The sequence below is a fragment of the Felis catus genome, chromosome A1 (genome assembly GCF_018350175.1).
Source record: "Felis catus isolate Fca126 chromosome A1, F.catus_Fca126_mat1.0, whole genome shotgun sequence".
In the NCBI taxonomy this organism is placed as follows: Eukaryota; Metazoa; Chordata; class Mammalia; order Carnivora; family Felidae; genus Felis; species Felis catus.
The window spans coordinates 80,144,855-80,159,199 of record NC_058368.1 but is presented as its reverse complement, the minus strand read 5'-3'; the positions used below and the strand labels follow the sequence as shown (position 1 = coordinate 80,159,199).

Genomic DNA, 14,345 nt, shown 5'->3' with positions numbered 1-14,345 from the left:
TGTCTGTTATGGGCAATGTCAGTGGTCCTTACGGCTTATTTGGGTTATTCTGAACACCAGTCCTACATTCAGTCACAAAGACGAGACCTTCGTATTTACCCAATAGTATCTTCCTTCAAAGTTAAAATGGAAACATTTTAAAGGACTTAGGTTATTTACAAAAACCCAAAAGGATGCTCAGTAAACGAATCCTTCAGGACACCAACATGTTGTTTCTCTTTGTAATAATACATTTTGTCTTTAATTGGGCATTAGGGTGCTAAAGATATTAACACTTATGTTCTGAAGCACCATTTTTGGGAAAGATGCTGGGTCATTCTGTAAAAGTGGAATTGTGACAAATACACTCAGTACGTGTGCACATCGTATGTGGATGAATGTCTTTCAATGTCTGTGTATGAAATCAGTATTAAAAAAAATTTTTAAACATTTAATCTTAAGACACACAGAGAGACAGAGTGTGAGAGGGGGAGGGGCAGAGAGAGACACACACACACAGACAGAATCCCAAGCAGGATCCAGGCTCTGAGCTGTCAGCACAGAGCCGGACATGGGGCTCGAACTCCCAAACTGTGAGATCAGGACCTGAGCCGAAGTCGGACGCTTAACCGACTGAGCCACCCAGGCGCCCATATAAAATCAGTATTTTAAAGTGATGGTTATATTTATTGATAATGATAGTTTCATGACATTACAGCAGACTGCAAAGTGATGGTCCTCGTTGACAAGGTGACCCACACATAAAAGACAACCCAGGGAGAGGACTGGGGAGGAGAAGTGAGAATAAGAGAAATCCACGAACTTCAGGGGGAAACACGTGGGGAGGAACGTGTGAATATTCTTCCCCAGTCTTAGAAATGTTTTCTTAAATAAAGAGTTTTACCAAATAAGATGTTGGCAAAACCCTGACTTTGCAATATTTTGATGGCAAGAAGGCAGCCATACAGAAATGGAAAACACTTCAAGATTCTTTGCAAAGACCTGAAAACTGAGTCTACAAAACAGATGAATGCATGGAAGTTTTCCATTAAAAAGAAAAAAAAAAGCACACTTCTACCTGCAGGGGCTGTTTCCATGTCACAGAGGAGTTTAGAATCTAACAAGACGGGGGCTAACGGCATCCTGTCAAGCTCTAATTAAGCCTTTTGATTTTGTTTTTGCTCTTGCCCAATTCTTCCCTGTTACTTGAATTGTAGCATGGGGGGAAATGCAAGGACACAGGTAAAACTGCACGATACGAACCACACAGATTATTTTCTATCTTGTTTTCAGAATAAATTTGGAAAATGAAGTTCTCCGGACGCAGGAAAATCATGCCGAGATGTCTGCAGGAACGTGTGCATCCTGACCGCTGCCTAGGGACAGGGGAACACCTGCCTGGCTGGGGGTGCAGGAGCCGGGCTGAGCACACCCGCCCCAGCCGAAGGGTCCACAGGAGCCAACCCGCCCTCCTTGGAAAGTCTCTCTGACACAATTTCTAAAAGGGGCTTCTGGATGGGCCCGTGAAAGGCACACCACACATCCTCCACCCGTCTGCGGACAAGGGCCGGCCCCCCAGCTCCTGGAGTTCACCACCCCAGCCGCACCCGCTGCCCTGATACTCACAGGAGGGCCAGCGAACCCCCCGGGGCCGACGGGTCCCTGGCGGCCCACGTCTCCTCTCGTCCCGTTGCAGCCATCGTGACCAGGTGGTCCTCTGGGCCCACCTTGCCCCGGGTGTCCCTGGGAGAGAAGGGTAGGTGAGCCTGCTAGCACACGGTCTGGCGTTCTCATGAAGAGCATGATAAAACATTTCTAAATCTTCCCACCCTGCATGAACCCAAGGGCAAAGAGAACTCAAAACCAGCAGGTGGGTGAATGAAAGATTAAGTAAATGGAGGCACACAGGTTCGGTTCTGAGCAGGAGAAAGGCCTTCAGGACAAAGTTCTGTTTGCCATGGGCTGGGTAAAGAAGTCCATTACCGCCGGTCTATCGGGAGGTCTGCGTCAGCAGGGACGGGTCACGGTAGATTTAAAACTTCTAGAAGGCACTCTGGAAGCGGCTAGGTCTTTCAAGGACAACAAGGGGCCCCATCTTTTGTGCCCAACTGAACTGTAGAGGGTGAGTTGACAGACTCACATCCTACACAGGAAAGAGATTCACACTCCCCCTGCCCCCCGATGGGATTTCATCCATGACTTCGCCATATGTAGAAGAACTGATTTCCTCTTATTTGCTTTCGAATAAAGCCAATAAAAGCAACATCTGATGTTCAGAGATGTCGGGGTGGGGGAGGGGAGGGAAGGCAGCATGACCAAATGTCTTTTGAATAGCTAGGGAGTCAGGCTGAGTTAATGACCTGCCGCTTACGTACTACGAGACCACGGCCTATTTTGCTGTTTCCTCCCACGGCACGTGTTTAGATATATGCCATCTTCTTAATCTCTCTAAAATTTTGCTTTTGCTGACAATGGACCAAGCATACATTCCAGAGTGGCTTTTTTGAGGCCCCATTAGGATGCCTTTTACACTTACTTTGAGAAATTTGGGACATTTCAAGAGAAATGAACGAATCCTACATAGAGTGCCTGGACCCTGAACGATATTAAGAAACACAACGAGAAGAGTTGCATTTTAATTTCGTTGTCTACCTCTCATCGCTCTCCTTTAGACACTCAAAGCCGCTGCTTTAACTGGGACCCTCAGACAGGCACAGATCCAACAGCCAATCCCCTGGTAGACGAGAGAAATCCCCGCCGCCCTGGAAACCACGGGTACCATCCATCTCTCCAGCTGAGAGTGCAGCCAGCTGCCTTGGTAGTGGCCAACTACAGGCCTTTTTTTAGGGGTCTCTGAAAGCTGATCCTTCAGATTCAGCCTGAGAAAACAAGCCCGGTGGGTGCTCTGCTCACGATCTGTGCGGTCTTCCGTGATGCTTTTCGTAACTCGAGTTCTTCACTCCTCTCCGGAGTGATCTGTCTCCTGTGGGCCTTTCTTGCTCCCTTGGAACTGATCTAAGTCATGTGACATGGCGTGTCAGTCAGACGTTAGTTGGAGACCGTTCTTCAAAGAAAAATTGCAATTACCTTGAACCGACCGCCCGTCTCATGTTCAACATCTAACTGGACACGGCTCTTAAGATCTGACTGCACATCACATTTTATATATGGCTCCTAAGTGGCTAAAATTAGCCTCGGGGCAGATGGCACATGGGTCCACGTATGTGCAGTTCCAGAGTCCTGTGGTCAGCGGGCGAGGCCATTGTTAGCAGCACGGAGATTCTGTGGAAACCGCTCGGTTACCTGCTTACTGTGACCGCTCTCTCATGTGAAGATACTGCCTCTCCAACTTGTGAACTATTTCTTCCTCAGAGTAAATGGGCATACAGTGGAAAAACCAAATATGACTCAGATCAGCTATACTGTTTTTCCACATCCCTCCTTTTAAACTCAGATTTCGACTTCCAGAAGACAAAACCGACAAGGCGGCCCAAAGAGCTCAAGAAAGCGGTTTGAGAATAGGTGGTTTCGTTGCAGGCGGTTGGTAGGAAAATGCTATCATTATTTGTTTATCCCTGAAAATCTACAGATTCTTTGACTCTGACTAATGGGGAAGTGACTACCTTACTTGTTCACACAGCTGTGTGTCCTAACTGGTGCGTGTGAGCTCCCGTCCAGGGGACGCTCCGGGTCACGCGGGCCTCAGGTCTGCGTGTGGCCTGTCTGTAGCCCTGACCGCCTTCCTGCACCGCTGCACAGCCTCCTGGGTGTGCAGCCGGCATGCTGAAGAACCTCCTCTCTGTGATGCACAGCCTCTCTGTGATGGCTCTTCTGTGTTCCCTCCTACAAGGCGGCTGTCCTGCTTCCACAGCCCCGGGAATGCATCTGTTACGTGTGCACACGCGTGTAGATGTGCGTGCTAACACAGGGGCAGGGGGTGTGGGCATGTGGGGTAAAGGCTCGGATGTGTGCACACGAGGGAGGTTCCTGAAGCAGATGTCCTCAAACCTCAGCAGCAGGCGAAAGCATGTGTCATAAACACATCTGTCCCCGCGGCTGGGATCCGTAGGAGGCAGACCCTGGGAATCTGCTCACGGATCCTTGTGAAAGAGGTTGAGAGACAGGCCTCTGTGTTTATTTTTTTTTTTATGCCACAAGAAGTAAAGTAAACTAGGTTAGAAAAACATATTTTATTGCATTTTGAGATTTTCTCATGGACAAACCCTGTCTTTTCTTCTCATTTACGCATGGTTTACTAGAGAACTGGGGAAGCGTCACCAACGTCCAGCAGAGGGCGTCCTCCCACCCACCATCTCGGCCGTGCCCCTTTATGTTCAGGTCGCTTTACGGTTCCAGCAAAATGTCAAGCCGCATTCTGATTGAGCATATCTAACGTGCTAGCCTTCCGTTACAAAACCAGGTCCGGTTTTCGCCGAAAACCGGCTTCGATTCCGAAGCCAAGTGCAGAAGAACATTTACAAAGGAACCAATCTGTGCCATATTTGAGAGGACTCCAGGGGAAAAAGGATGCACTGAGAGCCCTACTTCATTGTGTAAACCAAACAGGAGGCCTAGGTAGAAATGCTTCTGTAAGTCAGGAGCTTGCTTAGCATGTGTTCGGTGTTTTAAAATCCTACAAAAATCTTACAAAACACTTACGGGAATTCCGTCGGCACCAGGGAATCCGGAAACGCCTCTTGCTCCCTGTAAGGAAGGCAGACAAGCTCACTGTGGGCCGGGACACCCACTGCCCGTCGCAAAAGTGGAGGGAACATGAGAAGTCATCATACCACATCTCCTTTCGGTCCTGTGATCCCCGGTGACCCCCTCTCGCCCTTGTCACCTTTGCGGCCCTGCAGTCCTGGGAATCCCTGCAGGCCTGGGGGCCCGGTGTACCCCTGCGGGCCCACTGGCCCTGGCTGGCCCTGCAGAAACAACAGAGTTTAATCACGGTTAATAACAACAGACGAGCATTTTCCAGCGTGCTGCTTTTGAAACGACGCTTTTCATTCTCAAAGAGCTACGATGTCCAGGGAACGTCACATGTAGACAGTTCTATCTCCTGCCACAATTGCCACAGAGTGACTTCTGGCTAAGAAAGAAGGCCTAGAGTGTTAAAAGAAAAAAACCATGTTAAATGTGAGAAAAAAATATCATCCTAGATCACTAATGTTGTGTTACCGTGAAATGCTGGCATTAGGTTGGGATGAAAGAATCAGCTTAGTTGGCTTTTTAAAAAAGATTTTAATGTTTATTTATTCATTTTTGAGAGAGAGAGAGAGTGAGAGAGCGTGAGCAGGGGAAGGGCAGAGAGAGAGGGAGACACAGAATCTGAAACAGGCTCCCGGCTCCCAGCTGTCTGCACAGAGCCCGATGCAGGGATCGAACCCACAGACCGTGAGATCATGACCCGAGCCGAAGTCGGACGCTTAACTGACTGAGCCACGCAGGCACCCCTTACCTGGCTTTTTTTTTTTTTTAAATAAAAAATGTGTTCTCAGTTAACAAGAAAATTCCAAACAGATTTCCAATATTTTATCTCTACTCAGTATAATGCCTGTAATAGGATGGAAATGTATATGGCACTCAGGTATCAAAATGATCCCCAGATGTTTAAGTGATCAGATAATCTTCCGTCTACAGACATACCACACACACACACAGAGAAACATTAAAGGTGTCTGAAGCCTGTAACAATCCATGCCCGTGGCCATCGGACATGAGTGGCCATTATTTAAAAAAAAGACAAAATGATGTGCTGGTGAGCACATGGAGAAATCAGAGCCCTCGGCACTGCGCGTGGGGACGTAAAACGGCACGGCCGACGTGGAACAGGATGGTGGGTCCTCAAAAATTAAACAGAGAATTGCCATTCCGTCCAGCAACCCACTTCTGGGAGAATCCTCAAAATCGCTGGGAGTGGAGACCGAACAGGTGCTTGGACGACTTGTCTTCGCTGTAGCATCTTCCCCAGCCGCCAAAGGGCAGATGCACGGCGTTTCCTGGGAGACGGTGAGTATACAAAATGGGGTCCATCCACGCCACGAGCGATTATTCACCTGGCCGGGGGGTGTGGGGGCCTCACCTCCCAACACTGCCGACGCCTGTGGACGTGGGGCCCAGGTGCGGGGGAAGCGGTCAGAATTTCTCTGAGGCGGAAGATACGGATGGAGGTTAAGATCGAGTCGATGGGTGAGACCTGCCCCGAAGCTCGGGACCCCTGCCTCCTCCAACAAAGGGTGTTTGGGGATGCCCCCTTAGGGCTCCCTCTGGGCCAGGTCAGTTCTGGAGATGGTGGGTTCTCCTGCTCTACCCTCCTCGTGTTCCGGAGGGTCCGGTCAAGGCGGAACTCACCAGATACTCCGTCTGAGTGCAAGCATCGCAGGCAGTGGCGAAGCCAGGGTATTCCGTGTCTTTGAACAACGCGGTAAAAGGGGGCTATCGCCACTTTCTTGTCTCCCCCTCGTTGAGGAGGGTTGTGTTGGAAGGTGGGTAGCCCTGACCATGAACACACGAACCCCAGGCTCACCCTAGGCTAGCGCTCAGGGCCTTCCGCATACTACATTTGCTGAAAGTGTGGGGACAAAACGTGCTTTGATTCTGATTTTTACGGATCTTCTCCAGTCGTAATCGTTTTTGTTTCATTGGCACTGTTAGAATACCACCTTCTTGTGATTATGTGGTATGCCCCAAGCCCTCGAATGCCCCCAGTCATGGTGAGGCTTGCACAGCGAGCGTCCTTTTGGGCGTAAAATGTTCTTCAGTAACACTGTCACTTTTACCATCTACAAAGTTCATCCCCATCTGGGGGGCTCACTGCACGCCTCCAACTAGGAGCGGCACCTACTGTTAACCACAGCAGAACATGTGTGTCTTCATGATGAAAAACCACATTCTTGTCGTGCCTTCAGTAACCTCTCCTCGGTTCCCTTTGATGGGAAAAGTGATAGCGACATCATGTACTCACTTTCCTGCCATTGTCAGTAAACTTCTTTTCAGCCTTTGTTTCTTGGATGGGAAGTCTGGCTTTTGGAATGAGCCTTTCCTCTTCTGAGGCGTGCTATCACTGTGAAATTCCCGTAACATAACACAGACCCTTTAAAGGGGCTTCTAGCACATTCACAGTGTTCTCTACCCACCAGTTCTATCTAGATCTAGAACATTCCCATCACTCCAAACGGAAACCCCGTACCCACTGAGCAGACACTCCTCACTGCCCCTACATTTGCTGTCTGCTCTCCGTGTCTATGGGATCTATCCATTCTGGGCATTTCACATATGTGGAGTCCTATGTATGATACGTGACCTTTTGTGCCTGGCTTCTTCCACTCGCCATAGAATTTCTGAGGTTCTCCCATGGGGTAGCACCTGCAGTACCCCATTCACTTCCACGGCTGAATCATACTCATTGTATGGAGAGACCACAATTTGTCCATTTCATCCATTCATGGGCATTTACGGGGTTCCCACCTTAGGGCCACTGTGGCTCGTGCTACTGTGGACGTGCACGTACAATTACCTGTGTGAGTGCCTGTTTTCGATTCTTCTGGGTACCGACTTCGGAACGGAATGGCTGTGCCTTCTGGCAATTGTCTAACTTTTTCAGGAACTGCCAGACTGCTTCCCACAGTGGCTGCATCACGTCCATTCCCAGCAGCAGTTTGTGAGGGTTCCAGATTTCTCCACACCCTTGCTAGCACTCGCTCTTTTCCCTTTCTTAGAAGTTCTAGCCATCGTGGTGGGTGTGAGGATGGTGACATTCTGAGGAATTTATCTTGAGCTTCTGACAGATGGGACATTTCACAAATTCCATCCAGCTTCCGCCCTGGGGAAGGGCCAGGAAGGGTCTGGAGAAAATCTGAATCAGGCCTTCGTCCCCACGGACTGGACCCTCGCTCTTGCCCACGGCGCAAACGCTGTGCTGCTGAGGCGAAGTGGACACTGACGTCAAGGTCAAGGACCTTGCTCTGAATGTTTTAGTCATCAGGCCTGAGATTTCCCCGAGGATATCCTGCCAGCCAGGGCATCCAGTGTGTCTGTCAAGAGCAGTTGGAATGATCAGCTAATGAAAAGGAGCTTCCTCTGTGCTAATTATCACCAACTTCCACCCTTAGTGGGAAGGTCACGGTCGGAAAACCTATTTCTATCTCTTCCCTTCCTTTTGTTCTAAGTGACGTTAAAAATAAAAATTACCCCAGAAGGAGACGTCTAGTTTGAATGTCTCTGCATAAACCTCAAGGGCTCCTGAGAGTCTTGCGGCGCACTTGACAAAAGCATTCCTGAGAAACATTTCTTAAAAGCCAGCAGACGCTGTGAAAGGAGTGGAGGGACCATGTGCTGTGACCCCCGTCCCGCCAGGCGATCTGATTCAGATCTACGTGTTACTCGCTGGGAGACAGGACAAAGGAAAAAGCATCATTAAATCGCGTATCTTCTCGGATGAAGTGCCTGTTATAGGTTTTATTTTTAAAAGTCTTTAAAAACGTTTCTATTTTTGAGAGAGTGCAAGACGGGGTGGGACAGAGAGAGGGGGACAGAGGATCTGAAGCGGGCTCTGCACCAACAGCCATGAGCCTGACATGGGGCTCGAACTCACGAAGCAGGAGATCATGAGCTGAGCTGAAGTCTGACGCTCAACTGACTGAGCCGCCCAGGCGCCCCCGTCTTGGTTTGAAAAAACGGTTTCTCTTATTTTACCTCCATGCCAAACACGTGACAACTGTCACCCCGACTTGAGAGGAGACAGTGGGGGCTCTGGAAGGAGCCCAGTATCGTGAAGTCGGGTCGGGGAGCGGGCCGGTTCTGAAGCTTCTGTGTTCCATTACATCATTGCTGCTCCGAGTGAGGTCCTCGACCTGAACCAGCTCCACCTGGGAGCTTGAGAGAAATGCGGAGTCCCAGGCTTGGCCCAGACCCTCCTGGAGCTTCAGTGACCACCCTCCCCGGGGGGTTTCTTTGTACAGTAGCCTGGGAGGCTTACTGCTCAACACCCCTCCCCCTGTGATGTTCTTACAGAAGCAGGTATCTTTTAATAAAAATCTCATTTAATAAAAAATGAAGTCGGGCCTTAGAAGAACAGTTGAGTGTTTACTGCATCAGGCAGAGGAAGATCTAATATTTACATTTGTTAAGTACTATTTCTAATGAACTTTTCTGGGTCTTAGGCTTCAGTGGGATCTGCAACAGGCCAGAACCAACTTTGCTCCCTGTGAGGACGGAAGGTTGCTCATCATGTCTCCTTCTTGAAATCACTCCTGGAGCCCGTGTGGGATCCAGGGTCGGCGGTGGAAGCTGAAGTCTGAAAAGGTGGATAGAATGCGTCCAGACTTGAATACACATTGCTCAAATACCGCGGCTGCGGCCAGAATGCACTTCAAGGCCTGAGACTCTTACTAAGCTTTCCTGAGCTTGGAATTTTCACTTCTGAGAAAAGGGCAGAATATAACCAGCTATGTGCACGTGGGGGTGACTCCGGGCCTGCGGACGCGGACGCGAAGGTGGGGCGCTGATCATGAAGTGGGGCCCGAGAAGCGTGGCCTCACACACGGCCCCAAGGGGGTGCCTGTTTCCATCCGCAGCTTGTTAACCTTACAGCTCTCTGTGGGGAGGAAGGAAAAAAAAATAGCTTCCTTTATCAGAGAAGGATAAAGAGAAATGTTTCCAAGGATAAAACCCTGCTTCACTGCACATCAGGATTTTTAATTTACAGTACAGTATTTTCCTGCTCGAATAAGAATAAGCTTTTCACTTACTGGCCAACATGTGAATAGTAGGAAATCCCTTCTCTTTCTGAAGTTGACTCTTCCTGTCTTGCCTTTTATGGGCAGGGGGCCCCAGCAGACACCCCATATCCTCTCCCGTCCCCTGGGGGGCCCCTCCCTTCCTCGGCTGCTGGCGGTGCGTTCCAGGCCTTCCCGGCCCTTCCAACGCTGCCCTTCTCGGTGACCCTCTGGGGATTCCAGCCCAGGTCCCAGCTCGTTAGAAAATACGTCAAATGGCCCAGAAGCTGGGCAGGGCTACCTTTTAGGATCCAAGAAAACAATTCCTTCAGCTACAACTCAGACTTCGCCGCCGTTCTTAGGGTGAGTGAGTTTTTTGACGGCCCTGGCCCGGTGAGTCTGTACCATTTTCTGAGCTCATGATAACGTGGAGGCATCGGAACAGGACAGAACCTGTATGATAACAATCAGCAGTAACGGGCAGCCGCCCGATCCACGCGAGACAGAGCCCGTGGTCGGTCCGCCACCCTTTGTCTGTCGCTTCTTTGGTGTAACAGAACACCAGCCCTGCCCCGACTACCATTCCAAATCACGGATTCCACCTATATGAGGTAGAACTCTACTGGCCTTGGAAGTCCTGCTCTCCAAAATTATTTGGCACTGACCACAGCACCAGCATCTATGCAAAGCAAATACATCCACACGTAAGGAAATAAACCGTGACCCTCGTCTGGCTCCACGTACACATGTGTGGTCAAAAAGGGTCACAGACCCGAGTGTAGGAGCTGAAACTCTAACTTTCTGAAGGAAAGCACACAGGGAAGGGTCTTAGCGACTTTGCATTAGGCAACCGTTTCTTAGACGCGCCCCAGAGATCATGAACCATAAAAGAAAAACGTTGAAAACACCAGAAGGCTTGATCTTAAAGGTACCATCAAGAAATAAAGAGCAGCTACAGATGGGGGGGGGCATATTTCCAGAACACATATGTCTGATACATGACTTTGTCCAGAGTACAGACAGAACACCCAGAAATCGAGGACAGAGACACTCGATATGAGATCTGAACCCACTCTTCCTCAGAGAAGACGACTAGAGAGAAGCCAGTCCACACTGCTGCCACCAGGGAGGGCTACGGTCAGGACAGCCCCCCAGGGGTGGGTCACCCAGCAGGACGGCGTGCCAGGACCATGCCGGGGAGGCTGCCGGTGTGATGCGGAATGGGCAGCCTCTCTGGGAAAGTGTGGCAGTTTCTTATAAAGTTAAACATCCACTTACCGTAAGACCTGTAGGTAAACGTTCATAGCGGTTTGGTTTATTTCAGCTGAAACCCTGGATGTCCAGCGGCTGATGAGTGTAGAAACTGGTACGTTCGTAAAATGGAATACCACTTAGCAACACGAGGGGGGAAATGACCTGATGTGTGCAACATGGAGGACGGATCTCGGGGCGTCATGGTGAGGGAAGCTCATCCCACCCATCCCGCTGGTAGGATGCTATGCTGATATCTGACTTACGACATTCAGAGAAAGCCAAACTAGGCACAGGAAACAGAGCAGTGGTGGCCGGGGGTGGAGGCAGAGGGAGGGAAGAGACTGAGACTTTTGGGGGTCATGGACCTGTCTTCCTTCACAATTACATGTACCTGTACACGACTGTCAGTATCCACTAAATTGCATGCAAAACATTACCTCGACAAAATTAACCTAAATACAAATGAAGAGAAGAGTCTGGTAAAGACACACATTAAGAAGACAAGTCTGGGGGCGCCTGGGTGGCTCAGTCAGTTGAGCGTCCGATTTCAGCCCAGCTCACGATCTCAGGGTTCATGAGTTTGAGCCCCACATCAGGCTCTGTGTGGACGGTTCGGAGCCTGGAGCCTGCTTTGGATTCTGTGTCTCCTCTCCCTCTCCCCCTCCCTTGCTCACGCTCTGTCTCTCTCTCTTAAAAATAATAAACATGAAAAAGTTAAGGGGCGTCTGGGTGGCTCAGTCGGTTAAGTGTCCGACTTTGGCTCAGGTCATGATCTCATGGTCTGTGGGTTTGAGCCCTGCATTGGGCTCTGTGCTGGGAGCCTGGAGCTTGCTTCGAATTCTGTGTCTCCCTCTCTCTCTGCCCCTCCCCCACTCATGCTCTGTCTCTTTCAAAAATAAATAAATGTTAAAAAAAAAGAAAAAGAAAAAAAAAAGAAGAGAAGCCTGAAGCTCATGGGCTTGTTGGATACGACTAAGTCCTTGTGGAACATTCTTACAAATGAATTTATAAGGTCACTAATATTTCGGAAAGGAAGAGGGAAGAGAGGACACTTTTAAAACGCCTTATTAAAAAAACACTTAGCCAAATGTTTTTTAAAAATGTCTGTCAGGGAGATGAAAAAAAAAAAAAAAACCACCCCAAACTGCAGAAACTAAGGGCTGGTCTGGAGTCCAGTCTGGAATCTGGTCTGTGGTGCGTGATGTGGACAGAAAGGAGGGCCGTCCGCACTCAGCCCACCGAGTGGCTGGACTGGAAGTGGGTCAGGACCAAAGAGAAGGCCAGGCGGTCCTGGCCTCCACGATGCACAGTCTTCAGAAAGAACACACCAGAGGCATCACCTCTACTCGTAAGACGCTGCTGTACAGTTTTACCTGAAATGAGTCACATTTTACAGCAGAGGAGAAATGGGTCATCTCCCTGTCCCCACCCACAGGAGCAGGACGTCTGCAAACTCTGTTCCTTCTTCTAAAAATAGGCAGCACATGGGCCGTCCCACTCGATGGCTTTTACCCCAATGTGAGGCCACGCTTTTTACAGTCTGGATGTGATGCTGCCTGGCATATGTCAGAAAAGCCGAACTTCTGGGAAAGCCTTCCCCTGCTTGCGGCAATAAACACATTTCGTTTGCCCGAACGCGACTGCTTGCCTAACTCACCGACTTGGTTTCTCAAGCCTCCTGGCCCCCAAGAAGACATGGAGTTGGATGTGGATGAACTGAGGGCCTCGGGGAGCCCAGACGGCAGCCAAGAATGGGCTGGAAGAGCAGATTCTGGGACCACAGGTGTCTCGTAGGCAGGAAATGCTCTAACTGAGCTCTGACTACACGGAAAACAGTATTAGTGCCCAGAGTAACCGCAGCAAATGGCCTTCATGTCCTTATGAGTGATACAAGGGCTCCTGGCTATACTTAGGTATCAGAAAGTGACAACCAGAATACGAGGTGATTTTGGAGTTACCAAATCAGGCAACCGCAGGTAACTAAAACAGCCGTCTACGTGTACGGCCTCAGTGGAGACCATTCATTTCCACGTGCCAAGGCTCTGCCGGTCTCCTTAGATCATACTCCTAGGCCACGCTCGAGTGTGACGTGACTCACGGCAGACCCTGTGCGTTTCTCTCACGGCCCCGTGATTGGCAAACAAGCCCTGGGGGTGATGCCTGCACACAGGGGAGCCGCAGAAGACACCCGTGTGTGGGGCCTCCCGATGCTGGCTCCCCTGTTGAGGTCATCGACTGGCCGGCAGGAGTGCGGAATGCCTTTTGGATGTTGGTGGCATGGACCAGGAGCAGGACCAACAGTTCTATCTAGCTTGCTTTTAGACTAAACACAGTCACCTGAAAGAAAACTATTCTCGAGGTTGGCATTATATTGATTTTTTTAAATATTTATTCTTGAGAGAGAGAGAGAGCATGCACACGAGCAGGGGAGAGGCAGAGAGAGAGGGGGAGACACAGGATCAGAAGCAGGCTCCAGGCTCCGAACTGTCAGCACAGAGTCCGAAGTGGGGCTCGAACCCACAAAACATGAGATCGTGACCTGGGCTGAAGTCGGATGCTTAACTCACTGAACCACCCAGGTGCCCCTGGAAATCCATATTTTTAACAAGGTCCCCAAGCAACTCAGATGCAAAGTCAGGTTTGGGAGTCAGGGGACAAATATAATTCTCACACAGGACAGGTGAGGGGACAGCCCAGGGAGGTGGAGGTCTTAACCCACAGTTCTGCTGGCCCTCCGCCCGAGAGCACCTCATGGCGTCCTTCTGATGACGCTCCAGGTGTCCCTGCCATGGTCAGGATGACCCCCTCCGCTGACTCTAGGGGCCTGTATGCTTGTGTTTGTCAAGTGAATGTAAGACCTCCTCTCACTTTACAACCCAAGGACTGCTTCCTCACTCCCCTGCACAGAGGACTGTGTGACCCTCCCCAAGGTGGACAGGAACTGTAGCCCAGCAAAATGCGTCAGGATGGAACTTTCCATATTTTCAGCATTTACAATGTTTTTGCTTCCCAGAGTTAAAGAAGAAAACTCCCAAGGGTCAGTGACCTTATTCCAATGATTGAAAAAACTCCAGCAGGGGCCATACTGGTTCACTCCGGTTGCTTTGGATCTGACGGTGCTCCTATATCCAGTCTTTGGAGACTCCCGGGGTCTCCTTGGGAGGACTTGAAACCCCCACCACTCATTTCAAAGGGAGCCGGTCTCCACAGAGCCCAAGAGCAGACTGTTTCCCAGAACGCTATGCAGTTTGGGGCCGTTCTCTTGATCCCTTGTAACACTTTGTTTTCTGAGGATAATGATTTCATTCCCTTTAACAAAATGAGACATCGCTCACCTTTTAAAAGAAAACCTGGCTAATGTACCCCAAAGTAAGTCATTAGAAGTTTTAAGAG

At 49.8% G+C, this 14,345-nt stretch overlaps 1 protein-coding gene across 1 annotated transcript in view; it reads right to left on the bottom strand.

Moving 5' to 3' along the window:
* COL4A2 (collagen type IV alpha 2 chain) overlaps nucleotides 1–14,345 on the bottom strand; it is a 173,249-nt gene that overhangs the window by 67,104 nt on the left and 91,800 nt on the right. The window contains exons 5-7 of the mRNA XM_023253164.2: nucleotides 4,770–4,904; nucleotides 4,639–4,683; nucleotides 1,606–1,722 (exon numbers count right to left, since the gene is read on the bottom strand). Of these exons, the coding sequence (XP_023108932.1) occupies nucleotides 1,606–1,722; nucleotides 4,639–4,683; nucleotides 4,770–4,904 (297 nt within the window). The remainder of the gene's footprint in view (nucleotides 1–1,605; nucleotides 1,723–4,638; nucleotides 4,684–4,769; nucleotides 4,905–14,345) is intronic.